At 42.6% G+C, this 24156-nt stretch overlaps 1 protein-coding gene across 3 annotated transcripts in view; it reads right to left on the bottom strand.

The window, feature by feature from the left end:
• The window catches only part of LOC121632799 (caskin-2-like), a 75690-nt gene that overhangs the window by 48016 nt on the left and 3518 nt on the right, over window positions 1–24156 (bottom strand). For all 3 annotated transcript variants that reach the window (XM_041974547.1, XM_041974550.1, XM_041974549.1), the window contains exon 2: window positions 14965–15312. In XM_041974547.1, coding sequence (XP_041830481.1) covers window positions 14965–15058 — 94 coding nt within the window. In that variant the 5' untranslated portion in view covers window positions 15059–15312. The remainder of the gene's footprint in view (window positions 1–14964; window positions 15313–24156) is intronic.

Genomic DNA, 24156 nt, shown 5'->3' on the forward strand with positions numbered 1-24156 from the left:
ATCTTTGAAGCTGTTATGTTTGAAATGGGCCCACTGCAAAGCCTTATGCTGGGCTTATACCAAACGATTTCCACAGCTGCAGACTAAAAACGGAAGTCTTTAGGAAATCTCGGAGTCTTACTGGAGGTTTAAGCTGGTAATCTGCGCTGGTTCATGTCAGTCTTTCTCTAGTCTAGATCTGCAACAATATCAAACATGTTTGGTATTATCACAAGTCGCAGTGACGTCTCACAGTTAACAACCAACAGATGAGCTCTGACAACAGCAGGAACAGCAATCCTGACAGAACAACCACGAAAACAGATGAAAAGAAAAAGACGAAGGAGAAACGCCGTCGGTGGACCGCCCAGAAAGAGGAGCGGATGTAAACGTCTGCTGTGGATGGTCTCTGTGTTACAGTAAAACGACTGGAGGAACACCTGGTGGAGATACAGAGCCACACTTAATAATTCCGTATTGATCCTGGAGGGAAACTCGCCCCGTGTTTGCTTTGCTGTGGGCAGATCAGCTCTGTTCCATATCAGCTGTCCAACATATCACAAAAATGCTAAAAGAATCTCGTTGTAGTTTCGTAAATAGTGATTCACAGTCAAATCTCAGTCTGAGACTCGTCTTAGACTTAAAACTCTAAACATCTGTCTTTAGATGTGAGCTGGTAGTGTTTTATAAATCTTCTTCTGATGTAAACTCAGCATTAGATCCACTGCAGCAGACATGTAAGCTTTGTCATTCAACAACATTCTCACCAGCAAACTCAGAAAGTGTGAAAAAGGTGATGAACTAAACATCTTTAGGGGGGTCTGTCCCCCCAACCAGAAAAATGTTGTGATTTTAACATGTAAATGAAGCAAAGGAAATAAAAGGGACAACATTTGCTTCAGGAGAAAAAGCACATTAAGAGTATGAGCCAAAGACCCTTCTGTCTACTACCCAAAAGAAACTGTCTCCAAATTTATTGTGAAAGATTACGTTTAAGCTTGAACTAGACTGTGAAGTATGTCCTCAATATTTTCCATCAAAATGTCCCTTAGCTTGTCTTAAGACCACCAGGTGTAACCACGTACAGGTCCAATGAGCCACTCATGTTAATGCACTGTAAACAACCATCTGTCTTTGAACAGGATTTCTGGTCAGAGTCCCAGCTGTTTCACATCCAGTATGATTTTGTAGCATATAAAGTGACTGTCAACAGAAATAACCTGGGTTTTCTCACATTTTAACTCAACACGCTGGTCACTTCATAAGGTCCACCTTGCTAGCACTGGGTTGGACCTCTTTTTCCTCCAGAGGTTTCCTTATTCTTGGTGTAAAAGTTAGAACGAGGTGATGGAAACCTTCCTCAGAGGTTTTCTCCATATTGACATGACAGCATCACACAGCTTCTGCATCCATGATGAGAATCTCCCGTTCCACCACATCCCAAAGCTGCTCTACTGGACTGAGATCTGGCTGTGGAGGCTGTTGGAGTCCAGTGTAAACCCTCGAGATGGCTTTGTGTGAAAATCCCAGTAGATCAGCAGTTTCTGAAATACTCGGACCAACAACCATGCCACGTTCAAAGTCACTTAAATCCCCCTTCTTCCTCATGCTCAGTTCGAACTTCACCAAGGCGTCTTGACCAAATGACTAGATGTACTGAGGTGCTGCCATGTGATTGGCTGGTTAGATATTTGTGTTAACAAGAAACTGAACAGGTGGAGCTGTAAAAGTGGCCTGTGAGAGTATTTTTTTTCTTAAAACTACAGACAGGAAAGTGAACACCACACACCCAGGGGCATCCAAACAACACTAAATTTGAAAAGTGACACGCTTCTCTTCATGAATTCTTCATCAACTCCTCCAGCACTGCACAGTTTGCTTTCAGAGTAAACTCTCAGAACCGGGTCTTGGGGAAAAACTCTTTTATATCAAATCAGTTTCAGGCTGTATTATCCAATAATTTTCTCTATTGTTAAAAATGAAGGAAGCAATCTCCCATGGTGCAGCTGATAACTAGGTCAGACACTCAATATAAGCACTCAATAAAAGGTAATGAGCCAATGTGGAAATTCAACAGATCATGTGTTGTGCTGCTGCGTGCACTCGTGTGCGCGCACATGAACCAGAATTGCTGCATGTGTTTACTTACCTCAAATCAACAAGGACATTAGAGCAGACATAAACACACCTGCAGCTCTCATCTTACACAACACATTTTAACTCTGGACCTTCGGGACAAAACACTTTACATACCATTCAAATCATCTGTTTACTCTGCTTACCCAGCGCTCTGCACAGCCCTTCCTTTATTACTGTCTAATCTTCGTACAGCTATGAGACCCGAGGCTATGTGCAACAAGACTGACACCACTGTCCAACAACACCGGCCTACTAAAACCTACAATGGACAGATGTGTAAAGTTCTTCTAGAGAAGTTTAAACCATCCTACATTTGATCTTTATAGCTAAACAAATACGTGCAGCCAGCGAGGTGCAAATCCCTCACATGACAGGCTGATGAAAACAAGTTAAACCACTATGATCCATCAGTGGTTTCTATGAAAGACTTTAATACCTTTATGAGCCAATGGAGACACAGAAGAAGAAGTAGAAATAAAATATTGTGAATATTTAACAGATCAGAAATATTCTTCACTGGGGACACCACCCTGATAATTTCCAGGTGTATTCCCTCCCTTCCAGGATGGTTTCAAAGAGTAACATCCTGGTCTAAGGATGACAGAAATAAAAGAAATTCTCATGATTATCACAATGAAGTAATATGTCAGGAAGTGGTGCAGCATTGCCCGTTAGATGCAGCCGGCCTGTTGTGGTCTTGTAGTTAAACATGACGACAGAGAAAACGAGCTGCATCTGGTGTCTGCAGGTACTTTGGTTTTAAAAGGTCAGACCAAACAACTCGTTACTGAAAATGATGTCTCGTTAAAGTTGTCAACACCAGCAATCTGTTTTTCTCTGTTGCTACTTTTTATTTTTAACAGTTGCTTGTTTGTTCTGTTCCTTGTTGTTTCTATGTTTACTTCCACATATCGTGAAACAGAAACTACTCTGTGTGCCAGCAACTGCCATTTGAATTTAATTCAATCTGCTGCACCACCTTAGCTGCAAACATGCCTTGAATCAGCATCCTCCTCATCCTCAGGTAAAACTGTTTGCTAGAGACACTGACTACGATATAAAAAGAAAACCAACACTACCACATTCCATACAGCCAAAAACCTGGTTCTGAGTGGTTCTGTGTAGAGAGACGGATTCAGGGCAAAGATCCAAACACATTCTGAAACTCAGGTAAAAATGATCCTTACTGCACTTCCGTCATGTCAGCTGTACATCAATATAACATAATCCTACACTTTACATGGTGGAGATAAATATGCACACAGTATTGTTTGTTTGCAGACATCACTGTTTCTTCTTCTACTGTTTCTAGAAAGTCAGACTGCGACTGATATTGACACAATGATGCATCACAACTGATGGATCACTGCGTTCAAACGTGATGCATATAAACACAGGTCACGACTGGAGCAACTTTTTCAGGGTCAGTGTAAGCAGCACAGGACTGGTTGGAAGTGGAACCTCACTGAAGCATCACTGAGAGGAAACATCCTACCACTGGCAGTGGCAAAAGACTGAATGAGATGTACCTTAACTTAAGAAAACCTGCTTCACCTTCACAGTCTTTTGGTGTGTAAATGTCTGAGCGGGAAGCCGGAGAGGCGTCAGCTCAGAAAGCCCCTTGTTTGGTGGATGACTTGATCTAATTCTCAGATTAACTATAACCCTACCAGTGGGGCAATAAACACAAATATCCAATGTCCAAAAGATTCCAGGCTCAAACAATCAAAAACAAGGGGAAATTAGAGGTTTTCTCCAGCTGTTTTTCCTGATCTTAATCTCAGCCGTGTTTGTCTCCATCCCGGAGCCACAGGGTGTAAATGAGAGGAAATACGACGCAGGTTCATGAGGAGTTCACCTGGCTGGCAAACTTTCAGCCCATCATCCTCGGCTCTTTAATGGCACAGAGGTCCTGTTGTCACTTTCTCTTTCAGTAGTTTATGACCAAGTTTGTTTCCTCATTTGTGACTTGTGTTATGCTTGGCATACACTCCTGAAGAGGATTTCCTACTTGCCTCAGTCGTTTGTTGTGACTTCACTGGTGTGTAATAATGTGATGATCAATGAGTGGATCCCTAAAGCAGCATTAATACTGCTAGAATAATACTGCCTGGGCGTCAACCATGTTCCCAGTTCAAAGAGGGAAACAGTGTCCGAGCCTTTAGGCCTTTTCCATTTATGCTAATCAGGTCTAAAACATTGACCGACTGAGCCCCCCCCTCCAGATAATTAACCATTATCTGATCACTGAACCACACACCAGCACAAGTTCACACTCTCCTGCATTCATGAAAAAGTCTGATCATTACATTTAAGAAACAAGCCTCAGTATGTTACGGGAAAATATCATATGAGAAGGCAAAATATTTGCTCAATTAAACAAGTTAAGACAACAGCTAATCAGACACTGAACCCGCTGGCAGAGACGGTTTTTACTAACAGCATCCAACACTGACAACAACCCGTCACTAGAAGAATTCAGACACATCTGGGCCCAATGTTAGCTACTGTTGGCACTTCTGGTTCAGATACAGCACTATCAAGTGTAATGTAGGCCAGATGTGGTCCAGATGTCAGCTGGTGGCTTGGATGTGGATTATGGTAAGTGTTGTGTGGGCCAGGGTTGGTCTAAATACGAGGAGTCAGCCTGGACATAGTTGACAACCATGTCTTTGTGGGTCATGTGGCTAAATTTGGTCAGCCACACTCACAAGGAGTCAACAGCGTAAGTCAAAGCCAAGTCAACCTGCAGAAGTGGGCCATATGTGGGCCAAACATTTTTCTGCTATCTGGGATTTTTTTTCTTGTCATGTGACCACAAAATGTCACATCTTTAGATTTCACCCTGTCTGTATTCGTCCTGTCTGAAGATGGAGGAAACATATCGTGTATAAATGACCCGTTTTTCAGACCACCATTAAACGAAGTTTAGGTTTCCAGATGTTTACATTTTTACCGAATGATTTAAAAAGAATAACTTTCACGATTTATTGAAAAGTGTTGTTCAATCCGGTTTATTTGAGGGGGAGTCTACTCATCACTGTAGGAATTTCTGAGTTGTTTTACGACTTAAAATTGATCCAATACTCTGTTGGTTTTATCTGGGTCCATATATTATCTGAGATCTGAACTTTAATTTTTAGACCTACTCCACACAGTACAATGCCGGCGTACTGTGTGGAGTACTTTTTTTTTCCAGTGGTGTTTAAATTACTTAGTCATTATCACTAGTCATATTCACACTGTAATGGTGTAATCTGGCTACCTGTTCCTACATCAGAGTTCTTTGTGAATTGATTCAGTCGTGCTAATTTTAAAGGTTGCTGAGACTTGAATCCCATTAAGTCTACAGATAAATTCAGGCAAATACCCGAAGTACACACTCCTCTGCTGCGGTGGCATTTCTGTCCATGTTAGAGCCGAAAAAAGGAGAAAAAAAATGAAGAAAATGAATTAGAATATTCATTAATAACCAGGTCAAACATCTGAACACTGCTGTCTGTTTGTGGTTCAAGGTAAGAAATACGCAACTACAGGGAACTGTGTGTAGATGTGTACCTACATATGCATTCATACTGTGGATTTTATCTTTCATTGTGTATTTAGTTTTGTATCACTCATTTCAAACATGTCTCACCTCTTCAAACCCTCCACAAAGGTTTCTTTCTACAGCAAAGTTATCAAAACCTAAATTGTATAAAACACTGCAGTAAAACCTAAAAAGCACCAGTTGTGTGATTCCTTGTTTTTTCACGTTGTGTGATTTGCTTAATATCTTAGCATTTCTTATTACTGCCCTACCACAGCAAAGTCACTGTCCTATTACGTAATATGATTTATGTTTGCTTTCAATTCAGGACAGAAGACAAGAAAAGGAAAAAAATCAAGGAATGAAATGTAAATTAGGTTATTAAAAAATGCAAAAAAAGGGTTTGATAACAAAGGAGATGAAAGCTGCAACAGCAACCTCTCCTGCTGATTCTCATTAGCGCTACTAGAAACTGATTCAACTCAGCTCCCAGCTGGGAGACGCTACCACACCAAAACACATTCCTGTACACAGAAAATTAAAAACAAACACACCCTGTAAGACGGTCACATTCTTCTTATCTGTTTAAAAAACCACCCCAAAAAGGCTGAATCCTCTGCGTTTTTTCACCTGATTTTATCGTAGATTTGAATCAAAACACATGAAAACACGTGTGTGGCATGCAGGGGCAGGCAGACCTCAGCAGCAGCCTGAATGCAGCATCCACCCGGCGGACGGCTTTTTTCTTTTTATTGTACAGCAAAGAAAAGAACTAAATGAAGATGAGCTCCAGATTTAACTATGTGCACCCTGAAGCCAGTAATAAAAAGGTGGTTATGCCAGATTAAATTATGCTGTCAACTGCAACCACAAACACACACACACACACACACACGGTAAGTAAGTAATTCCTTCGGTAAATTCCTCAGCAATCCCAGACAGGCTGCCCCATCTGTCACGGAGGGAAAGGTTCAGGATTAGCGTGCATGTGTGTTCATGTGTGTGTGTCCAGTACCAGAGCAGGTGAACTGGAAAGCTGTTCACAGACTACTTGGCTGCTACCCAGCTGTCTGGGCTAATCAGTCTTTTACTTTACCAGCCTATTAGTAGGTTAGCTAATGAGGCTAACTCAGTAAGTTGCAACTCAGATGAGAGTAAATTTAAAAACATTAACAGATTTTTATGTGCTTCATATACACACAGGTCACAGTTCACAGAAGCACACATCAACACACACGTGCACAGCTAGCCTCTTAGCTACTTTTAAATCTAACAGACTTCTAATCTGACATAAGGCCAGATGGGCTGGGACTAATTCAAGGTCCAGGCTCGATGGAGGTGGAGGCTGGTGGCTGTTAGAGTGGGAATCTGGGCTTGACTGGCTAACTTTTCAGCAAGCGCATGCTGGGTTAAACAACTATCCTAGCTCTGTGCAGTGTAAAAAATCACACTAAAAAGTGCATTAATCAGCATTTTGGTGATGACAGAAATAGATTTATAAATGCATGTATAAATCTATGTATATAAAGAGATAGAAATTTAACTAATTCTAGAAGTACAAAAGTTTATAAAACGCCTCCAGTATGAGATGAAATGGGAGCAAATCTTCAGGCACATCACAGTTCGATGTGATAAAAAAATGATAATCGATGCATCTTTGTTCTTGTGTGATGACTTGACTGACGCAAAGAGGAAAACTTGTTCATCTATTGGTTAATGCAGGACAACTTCTGTTTCCACTACATCAGAGCAAAACATGGAGCTGAATCAAATCCTAAACGGTCCTGGGTTGACCAGATTTCTATCAGAGTTCTTCCACATCTGATTGCGAGACTTCTCATCTGGCCAAAGCTTCGACACGAGTTTGTTTTATTTGCGTTTACCCACAATGCCCTTTGCACTGTAGCCTACTTCCTGTACTTGGCTCACATGAAGCCAACCAAAAGCTACGTTTGTAGGCAGACCAAAGTTCGCTCCTTTCATCAGAGTTTGTTCATCCACACCTCCCCCTAAACGAAGCAACCCACCCAGCAGGGGTCCAGCTCCAGTCCTCAAGGGCCACAATCCTGCATGTTTTTGATGTTTCCCTGCTCCAACACACCGGCCTCAAATTAATGAGTCCTTGTGCAGAACTTCAGAGGCTGTTGGACCTGTTTAATTGGAGTCAGGCGTGTTGGAGCAGGGAAACATTAAAAACCTTTGAGGACCAACTTTGGACATCCCTGCCGTAGAAGCTAAGACAATGGTTTCTATTGGATTTTGAGCAGCCCTTTTCTGTGGGAGGTCAGTGTGTACACACGCTGTCTTCAGTCACAGATGCATTTACACACGCATTTTACTATTTTACCCTAAAGATGCAAAACGATGGGTTTTCGGAGCATGTGTGGAGCACGTCGGTCCACGTGAGTCTAGTTGAGCATCTGCATGTAGGAGTAATTCCACCGTATGGTCTAGGAGAGACATGTTGGCTTTCTGAGCATTGATTTAGCACAATTTCAGTCTGACGTCTTCATATTTTTGAAAGCCATTTGGATTCGACTGGATAAAACCCCTTGTTTTTAAAGATGTGCTTGCATACTATATGCAGCAGTTATCAGACTGATAGAAAATGCTTATAATGAATAAATCAAACAGCCGCATTGTACAATCGCACAGCACTCACACTATTGTGCTACAGAATGTTAAAAACCTCATAAATATTTAATTGAGATGATTAAATTAAAGTGATTAATACTGCCAGGCCTGTATTAGTGTTGGTCTTCAATCCCACACCTTCTATGCGTGGCCTGCGTTTGGATCTAATCAAAGAACAATCTAATCAAATAAATTAAAAATACTCAAATGTAAGAATTAGGTTGACCTCAAAAAAGCTCAAATTATGCAGAGAGCAAGAACATGTTCTGTTCAATGCAGCTTTATTTCTGTAGAACCAAATCACAACAAGGTCATCTTAAAGATGCACTACAGAATTTTTGCAGTTTTTCTTAGTGACGCGCCCCCGACCGACGGCTGGTCCAGCATCCATCTTGTATCCAACCTGAACTCTGGGATCTCTCCAGCCAGTAAAAGACGACTTGACTTTTGCCTTTTCTCTTCTTCTGTCCCTTTCTCCCTTTCTTTTTATCCCTTCCTCCAATAATATCTTCTTGTGTTTCTTAGCTGAATCAGCCTCGGTGTGCATTCAAAATGATCGCTGCGTTTATATCGGCTTACTAGCATGTGGCGCGTTGCATGAAAACTCTCGGCCTCGGGACGCTGCTGGGCAGCGACAGCTCAGGAAAGACACATAAATGTCCCATCAAACAAGCCTAGAACGCAGAGTTTGGAAAGGAAAGGTCGGAAAGTTGCATACTGAGTCTTTAAAGTACTTTACAGACATGATCCGTTCCATCCTATTCATTGTGATCCAATTAAAACAAACCCACATTAGTCCAATTTATTATGAATGTGTTCATGAAGCCAATTCATGAGAATTAATTGCCTAGCTAAAGAAAATAATCAGTCAGTGCCCCTTAATATACAAAATTTGTTCCAGATGAGGTAAAAACCTCAGAGACGCTGACATGTTTGACAAACCGGCCAAAAAATACAGCAGAGTTACACTACAAGGAGTTAGTTTGTGGAACAATAACACAGAGGAATTAAAGAAATGTTTAACAATTCATAAGTTCAAACAAATGTTTAAACCCATGAAATTCAGACATTATGTGGAAGAATGTTCCCAGTAACCCAACTGTCTGACTACGTGTCTTACTAAATACACATTTAGCTAGCTGATGTTGGGAGCATATTTATCGCGGTAGATCGCAGCAATTGACAATCTTCTTCCTACTCCCTTTCAGACATAAACCATGAAATCTATTTATCAACTAAAATCCCATTTTCACCTGAGAAATATCCTTGCATGTAGTATGTTTTTAAAGTGTTCAGCATCTAACACTTTTCCTACATATTTGCTGTAAAATATGCAGAGATGTGCTAACATGTTAAATCTTACCAGTCAGCTTCATCTGCTATGCAGTGCTCATTACACATGGTAAAAACTCCTGACACAGAGGCCGAGAGACGTCCTGACAAAGACGAGGGTTGGGCCGCAAGTCAAGAGTAAAGGAAGCATGTGTTCAAACAAAAGACATTGTAATGATGAAGGCCTTTGAAGGACTTCTAGCCTCTAATGGACCCTGTTAAGGGAGGGGTTTCTGTGCATCTGTACGCACTGCTTGGAACAGCTAAAGCAAAAAGAGTGAAGCTGTAAGTCCACTTAGATTGGCTGAGCAGCCAACCTGATGTCAGCAGATGGCTGACTGGAGAAGAAACCTCCATCTCAGCTGCCTGTCAGTCAAAGCCCGCCTCAGTGCCACAGCTCATCCCTGAGGGACACTGCAGGTCTTTTTACTGACACCCCCCAGCCAGGGTTACTACAGCGTGCCTGCACCAGCACCACAACAACTGAGGAAACACGACTTTGGTCATAGAAAGGCTTAAGCCTAAATATCTTCATGCAAAACTGATGTGTGTTGGGATAGAAGCCACCTCCGAAGCGCATCTCATTAGGAAAACAGACCGGAGCATGTGGATGTTTTGTCATTTATCGCTGTGCTACTGCAACATTTAAATGCAGCTCAGTTACATAATGGTATCCAAGTCTTCATGGACCATCTATCCCACACCACATCAGGATAAAACTTTTAATCAGCCATCAGAGCGAATAAACAAAGGAAGGAAGAGGCAGCCCCTTCTAGCAATGTTACAAACCAGGCAAAAACTGGATGAGGACAAAATTTTCTGCTCTGAATAAACACTTATTGTGTTTGTATTTACTGCAATGTTGCACTGTGGTTTTATTGTGTTTCACTTTGGTATTATTCCACGAAACAACAACATAAACAATATAGTTTGTCCTCCTCATTCTGTATGTAGTCCATGTGTAGGTGTTTCTTTTCTCCAGGCTAGAGACCCAAAGGTTTGAGGATGTCCAACATCATGACATCTCCAGAGGCTTAGCACACGTGCAGCTTTTATTTGCCGTCAGTCTGGAAACGAAAACCAGCGGGAGGTCATCGAAGGGTTTGTGTGGAGGTGTGAGCGGTTAAGTTTCACCAATTCTTTTGACTGATTCTTCTATTTCTTCCTTCTTTTAATAAGCTGGTATGCTATGGATTGTTATTTAGCAGATTTGTGTTAAAACGCATCATTTAGTTTTGTGGCGACCGTGTTGTCTAAAGGAGATTTGTCACAATCAAATCATCTGATTCTTCAAAGGTTAATCAAACACCTCTCTTGTATTCTAATGATAGGTTACCACGGACAGGACAATCCAAGGGTTGACATTTTTATGAGTAAATATATAGTGGCAGTCCCTATTTTTGGGCCAGCTGGACCTCCAACCTTTTCAGAGCAGGTCACTAGAAAGCAATCAATCGGTCCACATTGACAGAGCTCTGCAGCAGCAGCCAGTGGAGGTCATGTGCAGAGTTCCCGCTGCCAGCTGCAGCCTCTGTTGTGCTGCTGTCAGACACTAAACACTCCGACTGAGGTGACGAACGACCACGTCTTTGACACAGCTCTGCAAGGGTCCTCAGCCGTGTTGAAAGCAGGAAGACATGACACACCACCCACCGCTCCAACCGTTTCACACTTTATCATTTCAAGCAATATTACTGAATGCTGCTGCAATGCAGGTGGAAGGCAGAGTAAAATGAAAACAGTATAAGTCTATAATCAGCTCAAAGTGAGGTAACTAAGAGGCCAAAGGTTAATATAAAGAGCACTTTTTTAATAGTTACAGTTCTGTAAAGTTCAGGCTCTGGAGTTCAACAAAAGGCATCTATAAGAAGAAGATAAGTTTCTGAGACTAAAATTTAACTAAACGGCTGTCAAGACAGAAAGCTTCATGTGGGACAACGCTGATGGCAGTAGCCCCACAACAATAGTTGAACTAACGTGTATGACTTGATTCAACTGGTAAAAAGTGGCTGAATTAAGTTTGATCCAAGTTCAGTTAAGTTCATTTAACAAGTCAGACCGACTCAAATCGTTAAGTTTCCAAAAAAAATAATAAATTTCAAATAAAGAATCCAAATCGCTCGGACTCAGTTTGATGGAAAAATCACCTTAAAAACCTCAAACGAAATATTTAATTTAGCCAAGAATAACTTTACATTCACATAGAATTTAATAACATATCTTCTAAAGAGAGGATTTTAACTGTGCATTTCTTTGTGGAGGAGTATTCCTGCAGCAAGCAGAGCTGAGACTGGACGGCGTGAGTAGATGTCGGTCAGCAGCCTGATTCCTGCCCCTGGTCCGACACGGACATGGCTGAGAGTGGAGGGTGTCCCTCCCTGTACCGTCCTCCACTCATGATGACAGCATTCAAACAGAACAGCACTGCCTAAATATAAACATACCACATGAGTCCGATTCATCCAGTAACAATCATAAAATGGTAAATTCCTGCTGAACGTGAATTTTAAGTCCACCTTTGCACACCTGCTACTGCTGATCTGTGAATGCGGAGAAAAGTGTTGAAACCTAACTGTTGAATGTTGAGAGTAGAAAACTAGTCTCGGATTACAAACTGCATTCAGTTCATGTAGAGCACTTTTTAAATTCCCACTTTATTTTGTTAAGTGTTGATAACTTCCATTCGTGAATTAAATTAACCTGCAAACCATAGTTTGTCATCTAAAACCTAAAACCAGAAGCTAAACCATACAATTAAAATACTCTATTTTATACACATATTATGAAGTAGATCCTTTCATTTGGAACATCTAATATTTAATTTGGAGGAAACTGAGTCCTGCCAGTTGACTTTCTATGAAATTAAATCAGATGATTCAGATTATTTATTTGAAGGAATTAAGTAATTTGAGTAAGTGTAACTGTCGAGTAACTTTATAAATGAACTTCAGTCAATTACTTCTTCGAAATAGAAGTAATGTATGTTGGTTCTACAATTCTCCTGATTACAACTTGAACAGGAGTAAGCTTCGTGGTAAGTAAAAAGTGCTTTAGATCAACTGCAGTCCAGATACGTTCACAGCCTCATGCTTTTGTTTTTATTGTGTTTTAAATCGAGAGGATCTGGGAAACGAATGAAGCTTAAGAAAAATGGCGGAAGGTTGCTAAATGCAGGCACATTCTTTAAGTAATCCAGTTAAGGTCCTAAGACTGGGCTGGAGGGTGACCTTTCAGCACAACTTTGACCCCTAACAATCTGCTGAAGCAGCACTTTAAAGATTTAAGGGGAAACGTTTAACTGTATTGGATTTGTCCAGTCAAAGCTCCGTTCTCAGTCAGACTCCGTAACGGGACTAAAAGCACTGCTGAACACCAACAGAAGCTGGATGAGCTAAACATGTCAGCCAAGCCTAAAAAAGGTTCACCTGCAAGGTATCGACCAGGTAACGACCACGATTATTAGTCCTCCTGGTGCAATTATTGTCAGAGAAATAACCAGTATTATTCTACATATCCTCTATAAATGTGTAAAATCACATCAACACTCTTCATAAGTAAGTTTTATTTATTTCTATCTTCTGATGCCAACACAACAATATAGAACAAAGTAAAGTCACCAAGAAGTCTCATTTCAACTCAGTCTCCTCTGCTGTGTAAAGAATAAATAAATCCTACATATTAAAGCTGCATTTCTCTCATAGGAAACAGGTAAAAAGGCTGCAGGACCTGTACCCGGACTTGGGAGGCTTCTTTCTGGAAACTACTTTATAAAAACGGTTTTGAACATTTCTTTTCAACCCGAGGAGAGAACTTATGAACACAGGACAAACATCTAGCTAGCTTTGACTTCCAGATGTGCTTTAGCAGAATAGCTGATGTTTGACATAAATAATACTGAACGAGCGGAAATAAAGAAACAGGACCACATATCTGAGATTAAATGTGGTTTCTTCTACAGACTCGTGCACACTGACAAATAAAAGATGCTTTCGACTTCATGCTGAGTCGATTATATTTGAACAGTGAAACTATGCATCAAAATTCTGGAGGCAAAACCAGCAAAAACTTTTTGCTACAAGTCCGACTCGAGTCGTACGCTATTACAAAACTGCAAAGGACACAAAAACATTTCATTTCAGCGTAAACATTCACGTATAAACTGTGTTTATAAAAGAGTGTTTATCTCTCAGGTGCTGAAACAGATCGATGCATTTCCTCCTTTCTCTGCAACTTTTTAAGACATATTTACAGGCCGATGAGCCGTCCTGCACAACAGCTTGGTCTTTTTTATCTATAACCAAAAACACACAGAAACAAAGCAACACAAGCGGCAGCACATGGGTGCAACTTTGTTTTTGTTGGTGTTGCTCTGGTCTCTCGGTTTGGTTCAGACATAATCTTTTATGGAAAGTGACTTTATTGAGGGATCTTTATGATTAATTAAGTAATTGTGACATCTTTGGTATCAACTTGGGGTGTCACATATCTTTTGCATCCTGTTAAGTGGAAGATGTTTTATGTGGATGCAAATCAAACTAAAATCCTTCTGATTGCAGTTTTTAACATGACAAAGAAGTGAAAAATGACATCATGGTGAAGACTTTTTCAGTGCACTGAATATATATGATGTCACTCTAAATCAGGAATGATCACCGTTCCTCACCAACTTCATGATTAATCTAATTCTGACTTTAGTACTGCGCAGGACATCCACTACTTTGCTTTTAACTCCAGAGCTGCACTCCCTCAGCTTGCTTCAGGGCACCTCAGCATCAGTTTTCCACGGCTGCATGGCCTCAGCCAGCATGGCAGAAGTACAAAGCGGTACGCAGACAGACAGAATGGCTTTTAATGTTGTGTGCCGAGCAGCGCTCGCCGCTTGTAACAGGCTTTTTCCTGACAGCTTTGTTCCCAGAGCTTGTCACCGAGTAGCCAGCCATCCTGATAAAAGCCCAGAGCAGATAATGCTGCACAGAGAGGCCGCTTCAACTTCACAGACCGAGTCTGGATAAGGGCAAACGCCGTCATTTGCAACAATGCTACTGTAAGGGAGCCCGCTTGTCGCCCGACATGGAATCTGTACAGATAAGAAACTCTGAAAGAAGAAAAAAAGCTGCTAAAACCCACACAGCAAGACGTCAGAGCTGCAGGGCTCTGTATTTAGGAGATTAGCTCATGTTGTGGCGCAGTGCGAATCCACTTAGTTTCGAATAGTTCCCAACCTGTCTGCTGCAGGGGGGCTTGGAGATGAGAGTGGAAACAATTACACTGCCAGGCTCTGACCACAAAACAAACATTACAAAGAAATCAAACAATCCAACCCTCCCATGCCTTGGCAGCTTTGTACTCACTGGTTTTGTTGCACTTGACTTTGGAAAGAAGCTTGTGAGCCAGTAGAAGATCTCCATTCTTCACCGCCACCAGTAGATCCTGTTCCTTTCCCATGATTCCAACCTAAGCTGGATTCCCAGCTCTTCAGAGCTTCACGGCCGGGACATGAGGTGATGCTGGAGAACAGGAGGCTCAGCTACAGAGACACAGCACTGGGTAGAGTGTTCCTGGCAATATTCCTCCTCTGGTTGCACAAGTTTAGGTCCATTATCTGTGACGGCTGTTTGACTGCTCGATGAGGAGGTTTCCTGTAGGGCTGAGTGGATGTTCATAGCCTCTCCCTGTCTGCAGCCCAACCTGCCATTGCACTGCAAGGACAGACGGACATTCCATCATTACTTTAAGAAGAAAATAATGTCAAACATCAAAGTTTTACATCATTAGTCTTATAATCATAAAACCTTATCAATCCTACAGCGAGGTGCCCTTTGACTTCCTGTAGTGAACAAGGAGAATTTGTAAAATATGGAGGAATATGTTAAGGATCTACTTGGCCACATGAATAGGGACATTTACTTGAAAAAAAGAAAACTGGAGATGTGGACTGAAATACCATCAGATCAGAGCATTTAGCAGAAGTATTAGCAGCGAGCCCTGTCAAGCCTTACAAGGACCCAGTGATTTCCACAATGTGAAAAACATGAACGGAATCACAGAGTTTGACCATGAAACTGGAATCAGTTGTAAAAAATGGAATATCCTGGTATTTGCTTATATGTGGGTGTGATTTCCACCAATTAAGGAGTGTGACGTCACCTGAACTGATGGAGATCAAGTCTGCTCCAGAAGTTCGGCAGTGTCTCAGAGTAGCGCTGGACTTAAAACAGTCTGATTCACTTAGATTTCAATTAAATCCAATTTGAATCAATATCGATTCATTTACAGATATTTATGTAACATCAGTTTTTCCTGACATTCTTGGATAACTACTTTTAACACTGAGCCCATTTACATGAGCATCAAAATCAGATACCTGAGAGTAATCAGAGCAGGCTACTGTAATAACACACACATTTACATGACCTCCATGTAGCCATCATCAAATTTATTTTGTATGTACATGTGTGGTGACGTCACTTCCTGTTATTTTCAAAACAGTGTTTGTTTAACATGGCGGAGCCCACGATCTTAGCGTTAACTGCTAATGTGAGAGCCCACGATCTTAGCGTTAGCTGCTAATGTGAGAGCCCATGATCTTAGAGTTAGCTGCTAATGTGAGAGCCCATGATCTTAGCGTTAACTGCTAATGTGAGAGCCCATGATCTTAGCGTTAACTGCTAATGTGAGAGCCCATGATCTTAAGTGTTAGCTGCTAATGTGAGAGCCCAAGATCTTAGCGTTAGCTGCTAATGTGAGAGCCCATGATCTTAGCGTTAACTGCTAATGTGAGAGCCCATGATCTTAGCGTTAACTGCTAATGTGAGAGCCCATGATCTTAGCGTTAACTGCTAATGTGAGAGCCCATGATCTTAGCGTTAACTGCTAATGTGAGAGCCCATGATCTTAGCGTTAACTGCTAATGTGAGAGCCCATGATCTTAGCGTTAACTGCTAATGTGAGAGCCCACGATCTTAGTGTTAGCTGCTAATGTGAGAGCCCAAGATCTTAGCGTTAGCTGCTAATGTGAGAGCCCACGATCTTAGCGTTAGCTGCTAATCTGAGAGCCCACGATCTTAGCGTTAGCTGCTAATGTGAGAGCCCACGATCTTAGCGTTAGCTGCTAATGTGAGAGCCCACGAGCTTAGCGTTAGCTGCTAATGTGAGAGCCCACGAGCTTAGTGTTAGCTGCTAATGTGAGAGGCCACGGTCTTAGTGTTAGCTGCTAATGTGAGAGCCCACGTTCTTAGCGTTAGCTGCTAATGTGAGAGCCCACGAGCTTAGCGTTAGCTGCTAATGTGAGAGCCCACGATCTTAGCGTTAGCTCTAATGTGAGAGCCCACGAACTTAGCGTTAGGTGCTAATGTGAGAGCCCACGAGCTTAGCGTTAGCTGCTAATGTGAAAGCCCACGAGCTTAGCGTTAGCTGCTAATGTGAGAGCCCAAGAGCTTAGCGTTAGCTGCTAATGTGAGAGCCCACGTTCTTAGCACTGGCTGCTAATGTGAGAGCCCACGTTCTTAGCGTTAGCTGCTAATGTGAGAGCCCACGAGCTTAGCGTTAGCTGCTAATGTGAGAGCCCACGATCTTAGCGTTAGCTGATAATGTGAGAGCCCACGATCTTGGTGTTAGCTGCTAATGTGAGAGCCCATGATCTTAGAGTTAGCTGCTAATGTGAGAGCCCATGATCTTAGCGTTAACTGCTAATGTGAGAGCCCATGATCTTAGCGTTAACTGCTAATGTGAGAGCCCATGATCTTAGTGTTAGCTGCTAATGTGAGAGCCCAAGATCTTAGCGTTAGCTGCTAATGTGAGAGCCCATGATCTTAGCGTTAACTGCTAATGTGAGAGCCCATGATCTTAGCATTAACTGCTAATGTGAGAGCCCATGATCTTAGCGTTAACTGCTAATGTGAGAGCCCATGATCTTAGCGTTAACTGCTAATGTGAGAGCCCATGATCTTAGCGTTAACTGCTAATGTGAGAGCCCATGATCTTAGCGTTAACTGCTAATGTGAGAGCCCACGATCTTAGTGTTAGCTGCTAATGTGAGAGCCCAAGATCTTAGCGTTAGCTGCTAATGTGAGAGCCCACGATCTTAGCGTTAGCTGCTAATCTGAGAGCCCACGATCTTAGCGTTAGCTGCTAATGTGAGAGCCCACGATCTTAGCGTTAGCTGCTAATGTGAGAGCCCACGAGCTTAGCGTTAGCTGCTAATCTGAGAGCCCACGAGCTTAGTGTTAGCTGCTAATGTGAGAGGCCACGGTCTTAGTGTTAGCTGCTAATGTGAGAGCCCACGTTCTTAGCGTTAGCTGCTAATGTGAGAGCCCACGAGCTTAGCGTTAGCTGCTAATGTGAGAGCCCACGATCTTAGCGTTAGCTCTAATGTGAGAGCCCACGAACTTAGCGTTAGGTGCTAATGTGAGAGCCCACGAGCTTAGCGTTAGCTGCTAATGTGAGAGCCCAAGAGCTTAGCGTTAGCTGCTAATGTGAGAGCCCACGTTCTTAGCACTGGCTGCTAATGTGAGAGCCCACGTTCTTAGCGTTAGCTGCTAATGTGAGAGCCCACGAGCTTAGCGTTAGCTGCTAATGTGAGAGCCCACGATCTTAGCGTTAGCTGATAATGTGAGAGCCCACGATCTTGGTGTTAGCTGCTAATGTGAGAGCCCACGAGCTTAGCGTTAGCTGCTAATGTGAGAGCCCACGAGCTTAGCGTTAGCTGCTAATGTGAGAGCCCACGATCTTAGCGTTAGCTGATAATGTGAGAGCCCACGATCTTGGTGTTAGCTGCTAATGTGAGAGCCCACGAGCTTAGCGTTAGCTGCTAATGTGAGAGCCCACGTTCTTAGCGTTAGCTGCTAATGTGAGAGCCCACGAGCTTAGCGTTAGCTGCTAATGTGAGAGCCCATGATCTTAGCGTTAGCTGCTAATGTGAGAGCCCACGATCTTAGCGTTAGCTGCTAATGTGAGAGCCCATGATCTTAAGTGTTAGCTGCTAATGTGAGAGCCCAAGATCTTAGCGTTAGCTGCTAATGTGACAGCCCATGATCTTAGCGTTAACTGCTAATGTGAGAGCCCATGATCTTAGCGTTAACTGCTAATGTGAGAGCCCATGATCTTAGCGTTAACTGCTAATGTGAGAGCCCATGATCTTAGCGTTAACTGCTAATGTGAGAGCCCATGATCTTAGCGTTAACTGCTAATGTGAGAGCCCATGATCTTAGCGTTAACTGCTAATGTGAGAGCCCATGATCTTAAGTGTTAGCTGCTAATGTGAGAGCCCAAGATCTTAGCGTTAGCTGCTAATGTGAGAGCCCATGATCTTAGCGTTAACTGCTAATGTGAGAGCCCATGATCTTAGCGTTAACTGCTAATGTGAGAGCCCATGATCTTAGCGTTAACTGCTAATGTGAGAGCCCATGATCTTAGCGTTAACTGCTAATGTGAGAGCCCATGATCTTAGCGTTAACTGCTAATGTGAGAGCCCATGATCTTAGCGTTAACTGCTAATGTGAGAGCCCACGATCTTAGTGTTAGCTGCTAATGTGAGAGCCCAAGATCTTAGCGTTAGCTGCTAATGTGAGAGCCCACGATCTTAGCGTTAGCTGCTAATGTGAGAGCCCACGATCTTAGCGTTAGCTGCTAATGTGAGAGCCCACGATCTTAGCGTTAGCTGCTAATGTGAGAGCCCACGAGCTTAGCGTTAGCTGCTAATGTGAGAGCCCACGAGCTTAGTGTTAGCTGCTAATGTGAGAGGCCACGGTCTTAGTGTTAGCTGCTAATGTGAGAGCCCACGTTCTTAGCGTTAGCTGCTAATGTGAGAGCCCACGAGCTTAGCGTTAGCTGCTAATGTGAGAGCCCACGATCTTAGCGTTAGCTCTAATGTGAGAGCCCACGAACTTAGCGTTAGGTGCTAATGTGAGAGCCCACGAGCTTAGCGTTAGCTGCTAATGTGAAAGCCCACGAGCTTAGCGTTAGCTGCTAATGTGAGAGCCCAAGAGCTTAGCGTTAGCTGCTAATGTGAGAGCCCACGTTCTTAGCACTGGCTGCTAATGTGAGAGCCCACGTTCTTAGCGTTAGCTGCTAATGTGAGAGCCCACGAGCTTAGCGTTAGCTGCTAATGTGAGAGCCCACGATCTTAGCGTTAGCTGATAATGTGAGAGCCCACGATCTTGGTGTTAGCTGCTAATGTGAGAGCCCATGATCTTAGAGTTAGCTGCTAATGTGAGAGCCCATGATCTTAGCGTTAACTGCTAATGTGAGAGCCCATGATCTTAGCGTTAACTGCTAATGTGAGAGCCCATGATCTTAGTGTTAGCTGCTAATGTGAGAGCCCAAGATCTTAGCGTTAGCTGCTAATGTGAGAGCCCATGATCTTAGCGTTAACTGCTAATGTGAGAGCCCATGATCTTAGCATTAACTGCTAATGTGAGAGCCCATGATCTTAGCGTTAACTGCTAATGTGAGAGCCCATGATCTTAGCGTTAACTGCTAATGTGAGAGCCCATGATCTTAGCGTTAACTGCTAATGTGAGAGCCCATGATCTTAGCGTTAACTGCTAATGTGAGAGCCCACGATCTTAGTGTTAGCTGCTAATGTGAGAGCCCAAGATCTTAGCGTTAGCTGCTAATGTGAGAGCCCACGATCTTAGCGTTAGCTGCTAATCTGAGAGCCCACGATCTTAGCGTTAGCTGCTAATGTGAGAGCCCACGATCTTAGCGTTAGCTGCTAATGTGAGAGCCCACGAGCTTAGCGTTAGCTGCTAATCTGAGAGCCCACGAGCTTAGTGTTAGCTGCTAATGTGAGAGGCCACGGTCTTAGTGTTAGCTGCTAATGTGAGAGCCCACGTTCTTAGCGTTAGCTGCTAATGTGAGAGCCCACGAGCTTAGCGTTAGCTGCTAATGTGAGAGCCCACGATCTTAGCGTTAGCTCTAATGTGAGAGCCCACGAACTTAGCGTTAGGTGCTAATGTGAGAGCCCACGAGCTTAGCGTTAGCTGCTAATGTGAGAGCCCAAGAGCTTAGCGTTAGCTGCTAATGTGAGAGCCCACGTTCTTAGCACTGGCTGCTAATGTGAGAGCCCACGTTCTTAGCGTTAGCTGCTAATGTGAGAGCCCACGAGCTTAGCGTTAGCTGCTAATGTGAGAGCCCACGATCTTAGCGTTAGCTGATAATGTGAGAGCCCACGATCTTGGTGTTAGCTGCTAATGTGAGAGCCCACGAGCTTAGCGTTAGCTGCTAATGTGAGAGCCCACGAGCTTAGCGTTAGCTGCTAATGTGAGAGCCCACGATCTTAGCGTTAGCTGATAATGTGAGAGCCCACGATCTTGGTGTTAGCTGCTAATGTGAGAGCCCACGAGCTTAGCGTTAGCTGCTAATGTGAGAGCCCACGTTCTTAGCGTTAGCTGCTAATGTGAGAGCCCACGAGCTTAGCGTTAGCTGCTAATGTGAGAGCCCATGATCTTAGCGTTAGCTGCTAATGTGAGAGCCCACGATCTTAGCGTTAGCTGCTAATGTGAGAGCCCGCGAGCTTAGCGTTAGCTGCTAATGTGAGAGCCCACGTTCTTAGCGCTAGCTGCTAATGTGAGAGTCCACGAGCTTAGCATTAGCTGCTAATGTGAAAGCCCACGAGCTTAGCGTTAGCTGCTAATGTGAGAGCCCACGTTCTTAGCACTGGCTGCTAATGTGAGAGCCCACGTTCTTAGCGTTAGCTGCTAATGTGAGAGCCCACGAGCTTAGCGTTAGCTGCTAATGTGAGAGCCCACGTTCTTAGCACTGGCTGCTAATGTGAGAGCCCACGTTCTTAGCGCTAGCTGCTAATGTGAAAGGTAATAAGATGCTACATAGTTTACAGGTGAATGTCATCCAATAGAGAATGATGAAATCTGAATTTGGCATTATCTCTGAGATTTAAGATTATTCTGAGGATAAATGTTTTTTGTGGACTATGTTCACAGCTCTATGAACATAGTCCACAAAAAAACTATTCTCCTTATTTATGTAGTATCCGATAGTTTTCCAGCCTTACATTTTTCATTTTTATCATCATGTGTCCAGAAGGTCATCACAAGTTCTATTGTAAAAATCTGAATGTGGCATCATCTCAGCTGATGAAACATTTCAGTTGTGTTCATATGGCTCGCCGAGCATCCCTAAGGCCTGGTACACACAAAAAGATTATCGAACTGTTTTTGTCCTGATTTTGCCCTTCCCTACTGAGGACGGCAAACGCCCGATTATCTTGAGTTTTATAAGATTTTCCTATAAAATGATTCTGTGGTCTGAGGTGTGTTTCGAGCGAATTCATCCGGATGATTGGGGTTGTGGCCGACAATCGGAAGTATTGAACGTTTTCAATATTTACGACCAAAAATCTTCATGTGTGTGAGGAAAGCTGATGGTGACGTGGAACAGAATGTAGCCAATCAGAGAGCGAGCTGACTGGAGAACCAGGAAGGATATAAAGTCTGTTGTGTTCTTCAGTTCTGGATTTTTCTGTTAATAATAGTCACCAGACCACCATCATTACTTCATCATGTATGCCCTCCTCCATGCTGGGTGTTGTGTTTTCTGCTTTCACAGTTCTTCTTCTTCGTTTTGGTAAGATCAAATGTGGTCACGGCAGATTTCTGACTTGGAGATTGTAGATTGGTTGTGGGACAGCATCGTCATGTGTGTGTTGTTCTGTGATAAGATTATCGGAGCCACCACACACAGTACGATCGAAACTCTTAAATACCTGATTTTTATCTTCATGTGTGAGGCCTCGACCAGATAAAAAATCTCATCAAATTAAAGAAATTCTTATGTTTGTACCAGGCCTTAGTCACGCTAGAGAAGGGTCACCAGAAAAGAAAGTTACCAATGAAAAGAATTACCAATCAATATCGGTTTAATTAAAGTTATATTGATTCAAATTCATTCATTTTTTTTAACCCAGCTCTAGTTAAGAGGCACCTGAAATACTGGAGGTGTCTAAAAAACTGGGAAATCCAACAGTTGCAGCTCTAGAAAAAGGTTTAAAAGATGCATCTGTTTCAGGTGAAGCATCAGGCTGATAAACATCACCAGAAAACTAGAGCAGCCTCCACTGTTGCTGATCCAAACACTGCTTTGTTTTGGTATTTTTGGTTTTTTAAGAAAGAAAAATCAAGCAGCCAGCTCTCAAACAGAAGCTACAGCTCCTCCATGTTGAGATGCTTTTCATTAAAGAGCCAAATAAATGAATAAATAAATCTTAAAATAAAAAATTCAATGGGATAAGTAGGATATTTTTCTATTAAAATGTTGAAATCTTATACACCTAGCCCATGATCAGCCCATTTCCTTGGAAATAATGAGGCCACATAGTAAAACACAGATTTCAGGGGGAATAAATGGACGTCTTTCAGTGCAGCAGAGCAGCTGTGTTACTGGAGATGCTGAGCGGTGACAACGGATGGAGAAAGCTCAGAAAGTGAAGCTGTAGCAGACAAAGTTTGGTTAAAAAGGTCAGACATGGACCAAACGACAAGCTTCTGAAGACGATGTCCAGACAAAGTCTTTGCTGAAGGACCAGAGCATTTTGCTGCACCACCTTAGCCGCAAACATCCTCCTCAACTCGGGTGGGGTTTGGTTTGTTATTTTGCTCACTAATTTGGTTTTGGAAAGCCTCATCAGTGCTTTTCTGTTGCCATGGATACTCAGCATAACAGATCTGCCTGAGCAGCGCAGCCTCTGTTATGTCATTTAAATTTTTTGATGAATCTTTGACTGTTAGTCTGGCGGTTTCTTGGTCTGGACATGACTGCAGCTTCTCCAAAGTATTTGCTCAGTTGTGACCTTATTAGCGCATATTTCAACCAGACGTTGTCTTCAGTGTTATTTCCAGCTTTAAGCAAAACTTCATTTTCCATCACGAGGATTTCTCTTTTCCTCCGAGGTAGAACTGACTTTGGATTTCCAGGTGCAAGTGGTGGTTTGTTGAACACAACTCTAGTGATTCTATTATGGGAACATTAATCTAGATGCTTAACGTTGTGTTCACAGGATATCTTGTTTGGCTTTCTGGATAATTCCCACCTGTGAACTGACACTGCATTCAAACATAAAAACACTCCGTTTTGCACCAACTGCCTGTTTTATGACCAAACGTCTTTTCTAACCAAATTATTGAGGTTTTTGTTTTCATTTTGCATAAAATTTTGCATTAAAAAAAACTATTAATCGATTTGAATTGATTCAAATGTAATTAATCCAATATCGATTAATAAAAATCAGAAATCAATGTTTTTTTAATACATTTCCTTTTCCAGTGCCCAGTGACGTACTCTTCCATGACGTGCCGATGCTCGGGGAGATCTTAGCATGAACAACTGAACGGTTTCCGGTGCTGCTTCCCTCAAAAATCAGCTTCTCTTCCCGAGATAATTCCAGAATCAGACTTTTTCATTCACCATTGTTAGAAATAAGCTGCTAATTCAACTATTTGCAGCTTATTTCCTCCCACATCAGCAGCTAACGCTAAGACTGTGGGCGCCGTCATATTTTAAAAACAACACGTCTGTGTCTGAGTGCC

This window comes from Melanotaenia boesemani, chromosome 21 (genome assembly GCF_017639745.1).
Source record: "Melanotaenia boesemani isolate fMelBoe1 chromosome 21, fMelBoe1.pri, whole genome shotgun sequence".
Lineage (NCBI taxonomy): Eukaryota > Metazoa > Chordata > Actinopteri > Atheriniformes > Melanotaeniidae > Melanotaenia > Melanotaenia boesemani.